The 14,049-nt window shown below is 39.4% G+C and overlaps 1 protein-coding gene across 1 annotated transcript in view; it reads right to left on the bottom strand.

Annotated features, from left to right (window-relative positions):
* The window catches only part of SLC49A4 (solute carrier family 49 member 4), an 82,816-nt gene that overhangs the window by 66,454 nt on the left and 2,313 nt on the right, over positions 1-14,049 (bottom strand). Inside the window, exon 2 of the mRNA XM_003734909.7 lies at positions 7,082-7,175. Within this exon, the coding sequence (XP_003734957.1) occupies positions 7,082-7,175 (94 nt within the window). The remainder of the gene's footprint in view (positions 1-7,081; positions 7,176-14,049) is intronic.

Genomic DNA, 14,049 nt, shown 5'->3' on the forward strand with positions numbered 1-14,049 from the left:
AAGGGAGTGCATGGACACATGAAGGTATCTGACAGCACAGATCCTAATTGTCTCTGCTTGTTTATTCTCCCTTTCTTTGTTTTGTTATGGCATCCTTGAGTTTAACTATATACACCACTGCTGAGCTACTTTTCCAACCTCTCTTCCAGATCATGTGGCCAAGTGTTAAATTTGCAACCAAAGAGATATGGCTAGAAATGACACAAACAGGCTGGGCGTGGTAGCCCACGTCTGTAATCCCAGTACTTTGAGGAGACCGAAGTGGGCAGATTACTTGAGGCCAAGAGTTCGAGACCAGCCTGGCCAACATAATGAAACCCTGTCTCTACTAAAAATACAAAAATTAGCAGGGCATGGTGGCAGGTGCCTGTAATCCCAGCTACTTGGGAGGCTGAGGCAGAACTGCTTGAACTCGGGAGGAGGGGGTTGCAGTGAGCCAGGATTATGCCACTGCACTTCAGCCCGGGGGGAGAGTGACACTCCATCTCAAAAAAAAAGGAAAGAAAAGAAAAGAGAGAGGGAAGGGAATGAAGGAAGGAAGGAAGGAAGGGAGGGAGGGAGGGAGGGAGGGAGGGATATAAACAACCTTTGAGTCATCACCTAAAGATGCAGTCACCTGCCTTGGATATCACACTTCCCCTCTTGTGGGCTGGAACGACAGCATGACACAGACAACAATATCACCCTAGGAGATGCTGGAGCCAATAACAGAGAAGGGACTTAGGTCTTGGAGGACCTTGCAGAACAAAGCTGCCTTCTTCCTTTGAAGAGCCCACTATCTTTTAGACCAAGGGTGTCCGATTTTTTGATTCCCTGGAACACACTGAAAGAACTGTTTTGGGCCACACATAAAATACACTAACACTAATGACAGCTGATGAACTTAAAAAAAAAAAAAAAACTACACACACACACACAAATCTCATAATGTCTTAAGAAAGTTTACAAATTTGTGTTGGGCCACATTCAGAGCCATCCTGGGCCTCATGCATGCTGCAGATTGGACAAGCTTGTTTTAGATTGTTTCTTGAGAGAAAAATAAACTTCTACCTCATCGAGTCTCGATATTTTTGGTTTCTTAGTTACAAAGCTGTCTGTACTTTGCTGATACATATACATAGACTGTCAATAAATGTTGACTGCTGAATTATAAATTTAAATAACGAAATCTGAGAATAAACAAAACTGTTAGCCATGTCTACTATGTCCATTTATCTGTTCCATTTTCAAAAATGCTCATATTACTTTTAAGTTATTTATTATATTTGCAACACGTATTTCTCCCAGTTTGCATTTTAATTTTATAATCTGTTTTGAAGCATGTGGCTCAAAATGTTGTCAAAATGTTAGCTTAACTCTAACATGAAAACCCAAATTACAAATCTTTCCCTTTGTGTTTGTGTTTTTGTTTTTGAGAGAGACTCGCTCTGTGACCCAGGCTGGAGTGCTGTGGTGCAATCTTGGCGTACTGTTCAAGCAATTCTCATGCCTCAGCCTCCCAAACAGTTGGGATTACAGGCATGCACCATGCCTGGGTAATCTTTGTATTTTTATTAAAGACGGGGTTTTACCACGTTGGCCATGCTGGTCTCGAACTCCTGGGCTCAAGTGATCCACCTGCTTTGTCCTCCTAAACTGCTGGGATTACAGGTGTGAGCCACTGTTTTCATTGTTTTTATGCTTGGGGAATAAAGCAATGTCTTTAGGGTTAAGATTCATTTTCCCTTATTCTGTTTCAGTTTAAATACACAACTCTCCAACCCATCAGGAATATGTTTTAATGCATGGTGCAAAGCAAGGATTCAATTTGTTTTTAACTAATATGCAGTGAATTTGCAAAAACATATATTACATAAACTTCTATTCAATAAAATGATTTTTCAAATAATCTACTGGTTTACGGTTTTTATTATATGTTAAATCCACATACGTTAAACTGACGGAGTCTCACTCTGTCACCCAAGCTAGAGTACAGTGGTGCAATCTCAGCTCACTGCAACCTCCACTTCCTGGGGTTCAAGAAATTCTCCTGCCTTAGCCTCCTGAGTAGCTGGGATTACAGCAATGCGTCACCATGCCCAGGTAATTTTTGTATTTTTAGTAGAGACTGGGTTTCACTATGTTGGACATGCTGGTCTCAAACTCCTGACCTTAAATAATCTGCCCACCTTGGCCCCTCAAAGTGCTGGGATTACAGGTGTGAGCCACCATGCCCGGCCTTTACACATCTTTTTACTACCTTTTTTCCCTATTAAATGCTTATCATGATTCCGTTGTCTTTTCTTACCAATCTTTCTTATCTGAAGCCCATCTGACCACCATGCAGAAATACAGTGATAAGAGTTTTACTTGCCTTGAGTTGCTTTAAGAGTCAAATTAAAGCTAACAGATTTATTAAATAGAGTCTAATCCTTAATCTGCTTAAAGTAAGACATTAAATATATTATGTGATTATACTGTAGAATGGACAAGCACAAAGCTATTTGTTTAATCAATTACTATTTAAAGTAAAGATGCTGTGTACCTAGGAAGTAGTTCTAAAATTTAAATAAGACTAAAAGAGCTTGTAAAAACTGCTCTTTCTCAGGGTTCACTTAAGAGCCTAACTCAGTAGGGCTTGGTTGGAGCCCAGGGATCTGTATTTTAATATGCAGGTAGTCTGTGAATTATATTTTAGAAGACACTGATATAGGGGAAACGGAATCTGCTGTACTTTACTGAGGAGTCTTAGTTCTTAAATCAACCAATTGCTCATGTTTACATCAAAAGATTTATATTCCTATACTGGGGAAATTTATATATAACCTTTCCCTGTCTTTCCTTTTCTTATTATCAAAGCTCTGAGGTGGCGATTTTAGTTTTATTTAACTAGGGCTTTCAGTAAAAAAGGTAATATAGGCTGGGTGCGGTGGCTCATACCTGTAATCCCAGCACTTGGGAAAGCTGAGGTGCGGGGATTACTTGAGCCCAGAGTTTGAGACCAACCTGGCAAAAGAGTGGGACTCTGTCTCCACAAAAAATTTAAAAACTAGCCAGTTGTGATGGCACATGCCTGTAGTCCTAGCTACTTAGGAGGCTGAGGCAGGAGGCTCCCTGGAGCCTAAGAGTTTGAGGCTACAGTAAGCTATGATCACACCACCACTACTCCAGCCCGGGCAACAGAGTAAGAGTGTGTCCCCAAAACAAAAGGTAATATATGCACATGGTAAAAATATTACCAAAAGTTGTAAAAAATAAAAAATAAATGTCCTTTCCACCTCAGAATTCTATTCCTCAGATGCTCTCCCCAGAAACAACCAATGATACCCCTCTCATTTTTTTCTAAGTAAGAACGTAATATTCTAAAGTTTGCCTTTTAACTCAACAATGTATTTTGGAGATATTTCCATATTAGCACTTACAGCTTTTACTTCCTTTTCAGCGCAATATTATTCCATGATATACTGCATCATGATCAGTCCTCTGCCGAAGGCATCCGGGTTACATCCAGCCTTCTGCTACTACAAGCAAAGCTGCACAAACATGGTAATTCTTGCAAACTGATACAGTTTTATATGTGGGCTAATTTTCTATAAGTGCAAATATACGTGTAGGTTAAAGGACATGTATATTTGGATCTGGTAAATATTGCCAAAGTGTCCTCCAAATAGGATGCCCCAAACTGCTCAAATATTCGCAGTGCCTGTTTTTCCCCACATCTCAGGCACAGCACATCATCAATTTTTTTCATCTTTGCCAGTAAACAGACATCTGTCTATTTTAATTTTCATTCATTTAATTACAATGAAAGTTGAATATTCTCTTGAGTTCTCTCGAGTTCTCAAGAAATAACTCTTTTGAACTTCTCTTGAGTTATTCCAAGTTTCTCACTTACCTGTTATAAGAGAAATGTGGCAAAATAATTTTTTCTTGAATTTTCATCAGTACTATGCAGATAGAAGAAATACTGACATTATATAGAAGTAGAACAACATTAGGAAGAGCTTGTCAGAACGCTGCTATTCTTGTGTCTTGATACTTAAAGGAGTTAAGATACAGGAAGTCAAAGGTGCGGGGGAACCATTCCAAAAGACTGGGTCAGAAGCTCAAAAAGATCTGAGTGAAACAAGGCCACAGAAAACACAGACTTCTAAATGCTTGTTTCAACACTGGTCTTCCCTGGAATGTCAGATGGAGACTGAAGCTTAAAAGCAATGATCTATAGACCCAATTTGTTGAAAATACATGTTCCAAATTGTAGCATTTTCATTTTAACAGCTGCATCATGCATTGTTAATAATACTGCTTAAAGAAATGCTTAAAGACCACAAAATGAAGTCTTATTTCCTTATAGATGAATGCATAAGATTGAAAATTCAAATTACACATTCTTTTTTAAGAATGATTCAATCTCTATTTGGTTCTACTTCTTATCTGTTCTATGTTTGTGTACATTTCTTTATGAATTGTTTCATTTTCATACCACCTTCTTCAACAAGATGGAGAGTCAACTCTATTATTCCCAGAATTTTATATCTGGAAAGGATATAAAGGGGTATGAGACTGGAGACAAGTAATAGTATGGATGGCCCAAAACAGAAGAAAAGCTAGCAAAAATATTAATAGGCTTTTTTTTTGAGATGGGGTCTCACAATGTTGCTCAGGCTGGTCTCAAACTCCTGGCCTCAAGAGATCCACCTGCCTCTGCCTCCCAAAGTGCTGGGATTACAGACGTAAGCCACTGCACCTGGCCTTAATAAGCATTAAAAGAAAGCAGTGTTGATTTTAAGCTTATATGAAAATCTGTACTTAAAATCTATGGATGATTGAAAAAATACACCACTGGGTGTTTCAAAAATTAAGAGCATCTCAAACACAATAATGAGATTTGTGTTAAAATCTACCTCAGAAGGATGGAAAATTATGACTAGCTTTCTATAGGAACCTAGATGATTGTCCTATTTCCCTTTTAAAATATGAACCCTTGTACCCTGAATTTTCTAAAATGAGAACACATTTTGAAAATTCAAAACTGAACATTTATTTTGAAACTGAAAAATTCTGTTCCAAAAGAAAGTCAACACCTTGTTGCCAAAATCTACTCTCCCCCACTTCTATGTTCCCCATCTGTTAATGGAATCAACAATTTCAGAGTCCCTCAAGTAAAAATCTCCAGTGTATCACCCCCCATCTCTTTTTCTCACATTCCCCCTCAGGTTTGTGCCATCCTTTCCACTCCCCCAACTTCCCACAGCATGGAATCGTTCTGGACTCCTTTCTCTTACTCCCCACATCTGGTCTGCCAGCAAATGGACAAGAATATAATTAGAATATGACCACTTCTCACCACTCCCACTGCCACCACTATGGTCTAAGGCACCATCATCTCTCACCTGGTTTATTGCACGAGTTTTCAACTTTCCTTACTTATGCCCATGACCTCAAGCTTCAGTCCATTCTCAGTGGAACAGCCTAGCACCATGGCACTCTCAGCTCAAAACCTCCAATGGTTTCCAGCTCAGAAAAAGCTGAGGAGCTGATGTGATCTTAAAAAATGTGGTCCCACACTCTCACTACCACCCCATAACTGCTCTGACCTCACTTGCTACTACTCTTCCCCTGCCACACCAGCCTCCCTGCCAGGTACGCCTGTCCCCTTCTGCCCTGAACACTTGCAGTTCTCTCTGCATATAATGCTTGATTCCTAAATATTACACCATCCGTTACTTCTGTCAGGTTTTTATCCCAAAATGGTTATCTTCCCAATAAAGTTTTTCTTTCCGAAAATCTCACCATCCTTCCCTCGCCTTTTTCTATTTTTGTTTTACCCTCCATGCATATATTGTATATTTTATTTATTTATCGAGTTTATTGCCAGTCTCCCTGACTGGAATGAAACTACAAGGTGGTAATTTTTATCTGCTTTGTCCTCTATCATATTCCCAATGCCCACAACAGAGCTTGGCACATAGCAGCTCAGTGAATTCTGTTGAATGAATGAATAATCTAATAAACAGACAAACAAAAGAATGACTCCAGCTTGGGATTCCACTGTATCTTTCCTGGTCTTCTACCAGCAGTCTCTACCCCTTATAATCAATTCTACATATCTCAGTCCATAGTAAACCTAAGACGGGTCTAATACTACCGTTCTGATTAAGAGCCTAAGGGGCTTCCTACTATCCAGTAAGGAAAGTACACTGTTAATAATAGAGGATGGTATCAAGATCCTTCAGAATCAAAATACCACTTCTAACCCCATCTCTTTATATCCATCCCATTCTTACACCTTCATCGGTAGACCAGTATCTCTCGAACTTGAGGAATTTATGGGTTCTTCGGAAGGGGAAAAAATTTCTCAATGGCTTTCAAGGTCACATCCAAGGACCCCAGTCTGAGAAACACTAATTTAAGAAACTGACATCCTGATCAACAAAAAAAACATTTTTATTGCAGATTATTACTGGTAAAATAATACTGTATCATAACCAATATAAAAACGAAATGTAAAACCTTCATATATCTTACACTCCCTAAGAATAAATCCATGGTCCCAGTTGCAGAAAGGCTGCTATATACAGGTAAGACTACCTACCCAACCCAGAAAAGGCCTATGCTTACCTGCCTCCATGGCTTCATTCTTGCTATTCCCCCACCCTGCAATACCCTTCCCCTGACTGTAGTTAACAACATTCTACTCATCATTCAATGCCTAGTTTAATTACCACCTCCTTTATGAACTCCTCTTGTTGATACCCTCAGCCGAACCTTCTCCTAGTCTCCTGGGGCAATTTTGTATTTCTTCTGTAGCATTAACTACATTATTATATAAATAGTATATTATTATGCTTAGAGTGTGTTACACTATTATTCTCTCATGATTATTGTTCCTCAGTAATATGAAGATTAACTTGCTCTTTTTATTTCCACAACAACCAGTATAGTCTTCCACACAACAAATAAATGTCAATTAAATTAATCATCATATAGCATAAAAAATAAATAAATGCTTCTATAAATATGACCCCATACTGATCTTCTTAAAACTTTATACACATAATAAAATGAAAAATCAGGGGGAAATGTTATTTACAGGATTTACCTTCTTTTAAGCATTAAGTCTGATATAGGTATGCATCTCAGACCAGTTCCTAAAACCATAAGGAAGGATGTCAGGAGCACAGTTATTCGGAGACCTAAAATGAAACAAAAACATTAAAATTATTTTCTTTTTTCTCTTAAGCCCAATGTTAAAAATAAAGAATACTTTTAGTGAATCATACTGACATTATATGCTAATATTATGGCTTTTCTCTACAACTTTAAAAATGGAATAAAATCCAACCAATCCTACATGCTGAAAATGAAATGATGGGCTGGACATGGTGGCTCACACCTGTAATCCTTGCACTTTGGGAGGCTGAGATGGATGGATCACCTGAGCTCAGGAGCTTGAGACCAGCCTGGGCAATGTGGTAAAACTCTGTCTCTACTAAAAATACAAAAATTAGCCATGTGTGGTGGCATACACCTATAATCCCAGCTACTGGGAAGCTGAGGCATGAGAATTGCTTAAAACTGGGAGGTGGAGGCTACAGTGAGCTGAAATAACACTGCTTCACTCCAGCCTGGGGAACTGAGTGAGAATCTGTCCCCCCCCGCAAAAAAAAACAATAACAAGAAAATAGGAATGTTCATATCAAAGATAGAGGAATAAGTTCTTTTAGTTCTATTAGCTCTAATTTTTCAAAAGGAATGTCTAAAATGTACCGCTCAGATATAATACTTAAAATACAGAAAATGGCCGGGCGAGGTGGCTCAAGCCTGTAATCCCAGCACTTTGGGAGGCCGAGGCGGGTGGATCACGAGGTCAAGAGATCGAGACCATCCTGGTCAACATGGTGAAACCCTGTCTCTACTAAAAATACAAAAAATTAGCTGGGCATGGTGGCACATGCCTGTAATCCCAGCTACTCGGGAGGCTGAGGCAGGAGAATTGCCTGAACCCAGGAGGCGGAGGTTGCAGTGAGCCGAGATCGCGCCATTGCACTCCAGCCTGGGTAACAAGAGTGAAACTCCGTCTCAAAAGAAAAAATAAATAAATAAAAATAAAATACAGAAAATAATTTTAAAAGACTAGATATTTTAATTTTAGATCTCTAATGAAAAAATATAATGTAAGCTGCTAATTTAAAAAAAACTCTTAACTGTCCCTAAAAAGCATTTTAAGGGGATAGATGATTGCTTTAAGTTTTCTCAAAAATGACAACCAGGGAACTACATATTTTATCATAAGCAGAACAAGCTAATACTTATTAAAAGGTCATAGGAAGTGGTCCTTTAGAAGTCTCTGATTATTAATATAATCACAATCTCTGTTTCTTCTTGATCTATCTGATGGTTTTCATTATAGAATAATGCTTAATAATGTTAAAAAAATCATGGCTTATGACTTTAGAAGACAATGTGGATCACTTAGTTTTCTCCCCCTTTTATTCCAGATACAACAATTATTTGTTGTATTTATTTAGAATATTTATTTATTTAGAATTATTTGTTGTATTTATTTAGAATTATTTGTTGTATTTATTTGGAATAAAATACAACAAAATAATTATTGTATTTGGAATAAAAGGGGAACAAGCTATCCGTGGCTGATCCCACAGAGGGCAAAATATACAAATATAAAAGTAAGATAAGCAGAAATAGGCCTGGCGCGGTGGCTCAAGCCTGTAATCCCAGCACTTTGGGAGGCCGAGGCGGGTGGATCACGAGGTCAACAGATCGAGACCATCCTGGTCAACATGGTGAAACCCCGTCTCTACTAAAAATACAAAGAATTAGCTGGGCATGGTGGCGCGTGCCTGTAATTCCAGCTACTCAGGAGGCTGAGGCAGGAGAATTGCCTGAACCCAGGAGGCGGAGGTTGCGGTGAGCCAAAATCGCACCATTGCACTCCAGCCTGGGTAACAAGAGCGAAACTCGGTCTCAAAAAAAAAAAGCAGAAATAGACACAATGTTATAGCTATGGCAGAATAATCTAACAGAACTCTGTCTTCCTATTGTTGGAATGCTACACCTCTGTTAATACTAAATTAACATCTTACTGTTTGTGGCAGTCACATCACACAGGTGGCTCATACTAAGTCTATGGCAAAGGTGGCCACATTGCTTCAAATTTCTCCCAAATCTAACATCATCTTGAAGCCACTTCACACAGAGAATAGACTTAAACTGATTAATGTAATATTTCTTTTTTCCAGGGCTTTCTCTCTGTCACTCTTTTGGCAGAGGGTACATGGTTAAATGTTTGGTTTTCAAAGAGCTACACTACTTGAAGGAAACTGAAAGTCAACAAGACTACAATTGTGCAGATCAAACATAGCAAAGAAAATAAACTTGAGATCCAGATCAGACACACACGCTATGTTAAGGATAATTTGTGATATGAACTGAATTAGTTTACAATATTTTTATATAATCTGAATATGATTAATACAATTTGGCAGAAGGAATACCATAAGGAACTGTGCTTCTTGGTAACAAGTAATGCATATATATTGCTCATTTACTGCTTCTACTAACAGAATACAGACTTGAAAATCACATTATAGCCATAGGAAACAGAGTGCAATTAATGAAAAGTACATACATGGTTATAAATATCCTAAAATCACAAAATGTTGCTATTATAAGGATATACTGGGTATCCTACAAGATACTGAATTTAATTTTTATAGGTTGGGGACCATAAGTCTTACATTCTCCATGATATTTATTTTTTTCTAAGGAGTCTGTTTGTAATTAAGGTAAGCAAATACCAAGCAAGTAGTGAGGCACTTTTTATGGCCATATGGTCCAATAACCAGGCTTCCTATTGTTACTGCTAAAGGCTACCATGCTTTACCCAGTTACATATTTTTATCAAATTTTTGATAATATAACAGCTAATAAAAACTTTTAAGAGTAAAGAAGTTGTGAAAAACTGCTTATTAAAGCAACCTCTGGCCAGGTGCCATGGTTCATGCTTATAATCCTAACACTTTGGGAGACCATGGTGGCAGAAGCCCATGAAGCCAGGAGTTTGAGACTAGCCTGGGTAACACAGTGAGACCCCATCTCCACAAAAATACAAAAATGAAAAATAAAGCAACCTCACAAGTACAGTGTGGTGACTTTCTTGTGTATTTTTAATTGTTGCCAAGTGTTGTTTAATCTATCCCAGTTGACAGTCTTGAATAAAATGCTTTCTTCATGTCACTTACATCTTGACAAGCCATCACTCTAAAATTCCATGTAATCAAAAAGGTATCAATTCATCAAGGGAGAGGAGTTATGAGGATCTCAGGAGAACAGCCTAACATAATTTGGGTATTCGTTCCCACTCAGGTCTCATGTTGACATGTAATCCCCAATGTTGGAGGTGGGGCCTGGTAGGAGGTGTTTGGATCATAGGGACATATCCTCATGAATGGCTTGGGCCATCCCCTTGGTCATGAGTGGGCTCTTGTTCTGAGTTCACAGACGACTGCATCCCATCTTGCCTACATGGCTACAGCAGTTCTTCCCTTACCCTCCAGCATCATCAATTGCCCCCTTTTTATGGAATTGTTAGGATACTGCATTACATACATATGCTTCAATATCTCTTACTGAAAAAAGAAAAAAAAAAAAACAAGAACAAAACCCAAACCTCATTAGCAGCCACATTCTCTCTGGCTACTGCCCATTTCTCTGCTGCCCTTTATGTCGTAACTTCCTGAAAGAAATGTCCACACTCACTGTCTTTGATTCCCCTCCTTGCATTTTATTTTGAGCTCACCATATCATTCAAGGGAGATGATTCATTTAGAGGACACCAAAAGCTCTCCATGTTGCTAAATCCAGTGCTCTATTCTCAGTCCTCTCTAGCCAGTTCTTTATCTCCCCCATCTCTAAATGTTGGAATGCCCCAAGGCTCAGTCCTCTACTCCAGGGAAGCTCCACCCTTCTCCAGAGAGGATCTCAACTAGCCCCATGACAATTTTTATATTTTCCTTTTTTTATACCAACAAGAATGAGCTTGAACCAGCCCCATGACTTCAAATACCATTGCAGGCTGACAACTCCCAAACATACTGCACAGGCCTCTCCCCTGAACTCAATACTTGTATATCCAATTGACAGTTTAATCTCTCTACTTGGATATCTAATAGGCATTTCAAATCCCCGATCTCCATGCCATCTGCTCTAAAATTGCTCTTTCTACAATCTTCCACAACGCAGTAAATTGAAGCTCTAGTCTCCTAACCAGTAATACTAAAAAGTTGAGAAACAGCTTTGACTCATATCCTTCCTTCACATTCCACATCTCATCCTTCAACAAATACAGGTGAATCTACTTTCAACACATATCTGCAATCTAACCACTTCTCAGATCCTCCACTACTATCACCTTAGTCAAAAGCCACCATCAGCACCCATCTGGGTTATTCTACTAGCCTAACTTGTCTCCCTGTGCTGGCTCTTGTTCTAAAGACAAGAGCACAGTCATCGTTTTACTCTTCCACACAAAGCCCATCAATGGAGTGAGCTCTCCTCACTAGTTAATGGCTGACATCCCATTTAAGAATGATGTACAGGGCCCTGTATCTCCCGGCCTCTCGCTACCTCTCTGACCTCATTTCCTACGGTTTCCTTCACTGGCTCTACTCCCAGGCACAAAGGTCTCACTGCTCTTTCTTGGATATGCCAGGCAAGTTTGGAATCTTTATCTTTGCTGTTCCCTTTGCAGTCTTCTCCGGAACTAATATGTCAAGTGTTGTTTTCTCTTCAGGTGTCTGCTCAAATACACCTTATCAGTGACGCCTTCCCTAAACCCCTATGTAAAGTATAACCCCACACTGTCACATTCCCCTCCTCCTTTACCTGCTTTATTTTTCTCCAAAGCATGTATCAATATCACTACGTAACATAATAAATATTTACTTTTCTTGTTTGCTGTCTGAATCTCCTTAGTAGAAGGAGGTTCTGTGAGGGCAATATCCACAGTGCATGGAACACATTTGGTTGCTATCTCCTTGAAACTCTTCAGTTAGTTTCGAGGACACACTTGGTCTTGGCTCTATGATCTCTCTAGCTAGACCTTTTCTGTCTCTTTGCTGGTAAATGAAAAAGGGTGGGAAGGTACAAACCCATTTTAGGAAGATAACCAGTCTTCTACGCTAATCAGCCTGGGGCCTGAGGCAGCATAAAGGCCAAGCAACCAGGGAGCAATCCAGGGAGCAAGACTTTGAGTGCCTTGCTTGAACCTAGGAGTTCAAGATCAGCCCAGGGAACGTGGCGAGACACTCTCTCTGTAAAAAATACAAAAAACCAGCTGGGTATGGTGGTGCATGCCTATGGTCTCAGCTACTCAGAAGGCCGAGTTGGGAGAATCACCTGAGCCCAGGGAGGTTGAGGCTGCAGTGAGCTGAGATCATACTACTGTACTTCAGCCTGAGCAACCATGTAAGATTCTGTCTCCAAAAAAAAAAAAAGATATTTTAGTACCCAAGGATGCCTGAAGTAAGAAAGAATGAACTTGCTTTCTATGTGTGTAGATGCAACACCTGTAGCAGGAAAGCCAACTTATGAAAGAGTACTTGCTTTCTCATACTGAAAATGAAAACTACTTAATAAAGAGAATTTTAAAATGTATTTTTTATTGCTTCAACCAAAGGAAAATATAAAATTGAATTCACCAAATAGTCATTAAGAACTACTGAAGAACTCAAGCACCTGATTTTATAAAGTGAATGGGTGGTTTCTAATTTATCCTGCCATGGATAGTAGATACGATTATAAGAATTATAAGAAGGGTGCGGGCCGGGCGCGGTGGCTCACGCCTGTAATCCCAGCACTTTGTGAGGCCGAGGCACGTGGATCACGAGGTCAAGAAATCGAGACCATCCTGGTCAACAAGGTGAAACCCCGTCTCTACTAAAAAAAAAAAAAAAAAAAAAATTAGCTGGGCATGGTGGTGCGCACACCTGTAGTCCCAGCTACTCAGGAGAAGTGCCTGAACCCAGGAGGCGGAAGTTGCGGTGAGCCGAGATCATGCCATTGCACTCCGGTCTGGGTAACAACAGCGAAACTCCGTCTCAAAAAAAAAAAAAAAAAAAGTCAAGAAGAAGGGTGCAAATGAACATTTTTCTAACATTAAAACCAAGGTTGGCTAAGTTTGGGGAATAATATTGAAAAATGCTCCTAATAAAAATAAAAATAAACTACAAAACAGCATTTTCCCCTGAATTTAGCCAACCTTGTTAAGGGAATGACCAAGGAATTATCACAGATTGGAGAAACTAAAGAGAAATAACAACTAAATGCAACAGAGGACTCTAGACCGGATCCTGGCACAGAAGGAAAATACATCAGCGGAAACAAAATATGTTTTCTTTTTTAAAAAATATTATTTTAAGATTGATTATAGGTAAAGTACTTCTTTGGTTTTGTTTGTTTTGAGACAGGGTCTCACTCTGTCACCCAGGCTGGAGTGCAGTAGAGTGGTCATGGCTCACTGCAGCCTCTACCTCCTCAGCTCAATTGATCCTCCTGCCTCAGCCTCCCCAGTAGCTAAGACTACAGATGCGTGCCAACATGCCTGGATAATTTTTGCATTATTTGTAGAGACCAGGTTTCCTTATGTTGCCCAGGCTGGTCTCTAACACCTGAGCTCAGGCAACCCACCCACCTCAGCCTCCCAAAGTGCTGGAATTACAAGCATGAGCCACTGCGCCCAGCAGAAACCCAAATAAAACCACTATTTAGTTTAAAAGCAAACAACAAAAACCCAAAGAAAATCTCCATTTGGTAAGAGAAGCCCTTCCTCGGCATCTAGCACATATCATCTGCAAAAGTATTTACTCTAGCTGGAAGTTCTACAGCAGTCAAGACACACCCATCTAGGGCTAGATATCTTTGTTAGAAGGTTCTTCCTTGTATTGCTTTGAGTTAAATTCCTTTGTAACTTGACTCAGTCTAGTTCTTCCTCCTAGAACTAAACGTAAGTCTAATTCCTCTTTTACTTGATTTTCACAGTCTCTGTTT

The sequence above is a fragment of the Callithrix jacchus genome, chromosome 15 (genome assembly GCF_049354715.1).
Source record: "Callithrix jacchus isolate 240 chromosome 15, calJac240_pri, whole genome shotgun sequence".
Lineage (NCBI taxonomy): Eukaryota > Metazoa > Chordata > Mammalia > Primates > Cebidae > Callithrix > Callithrix jacchus.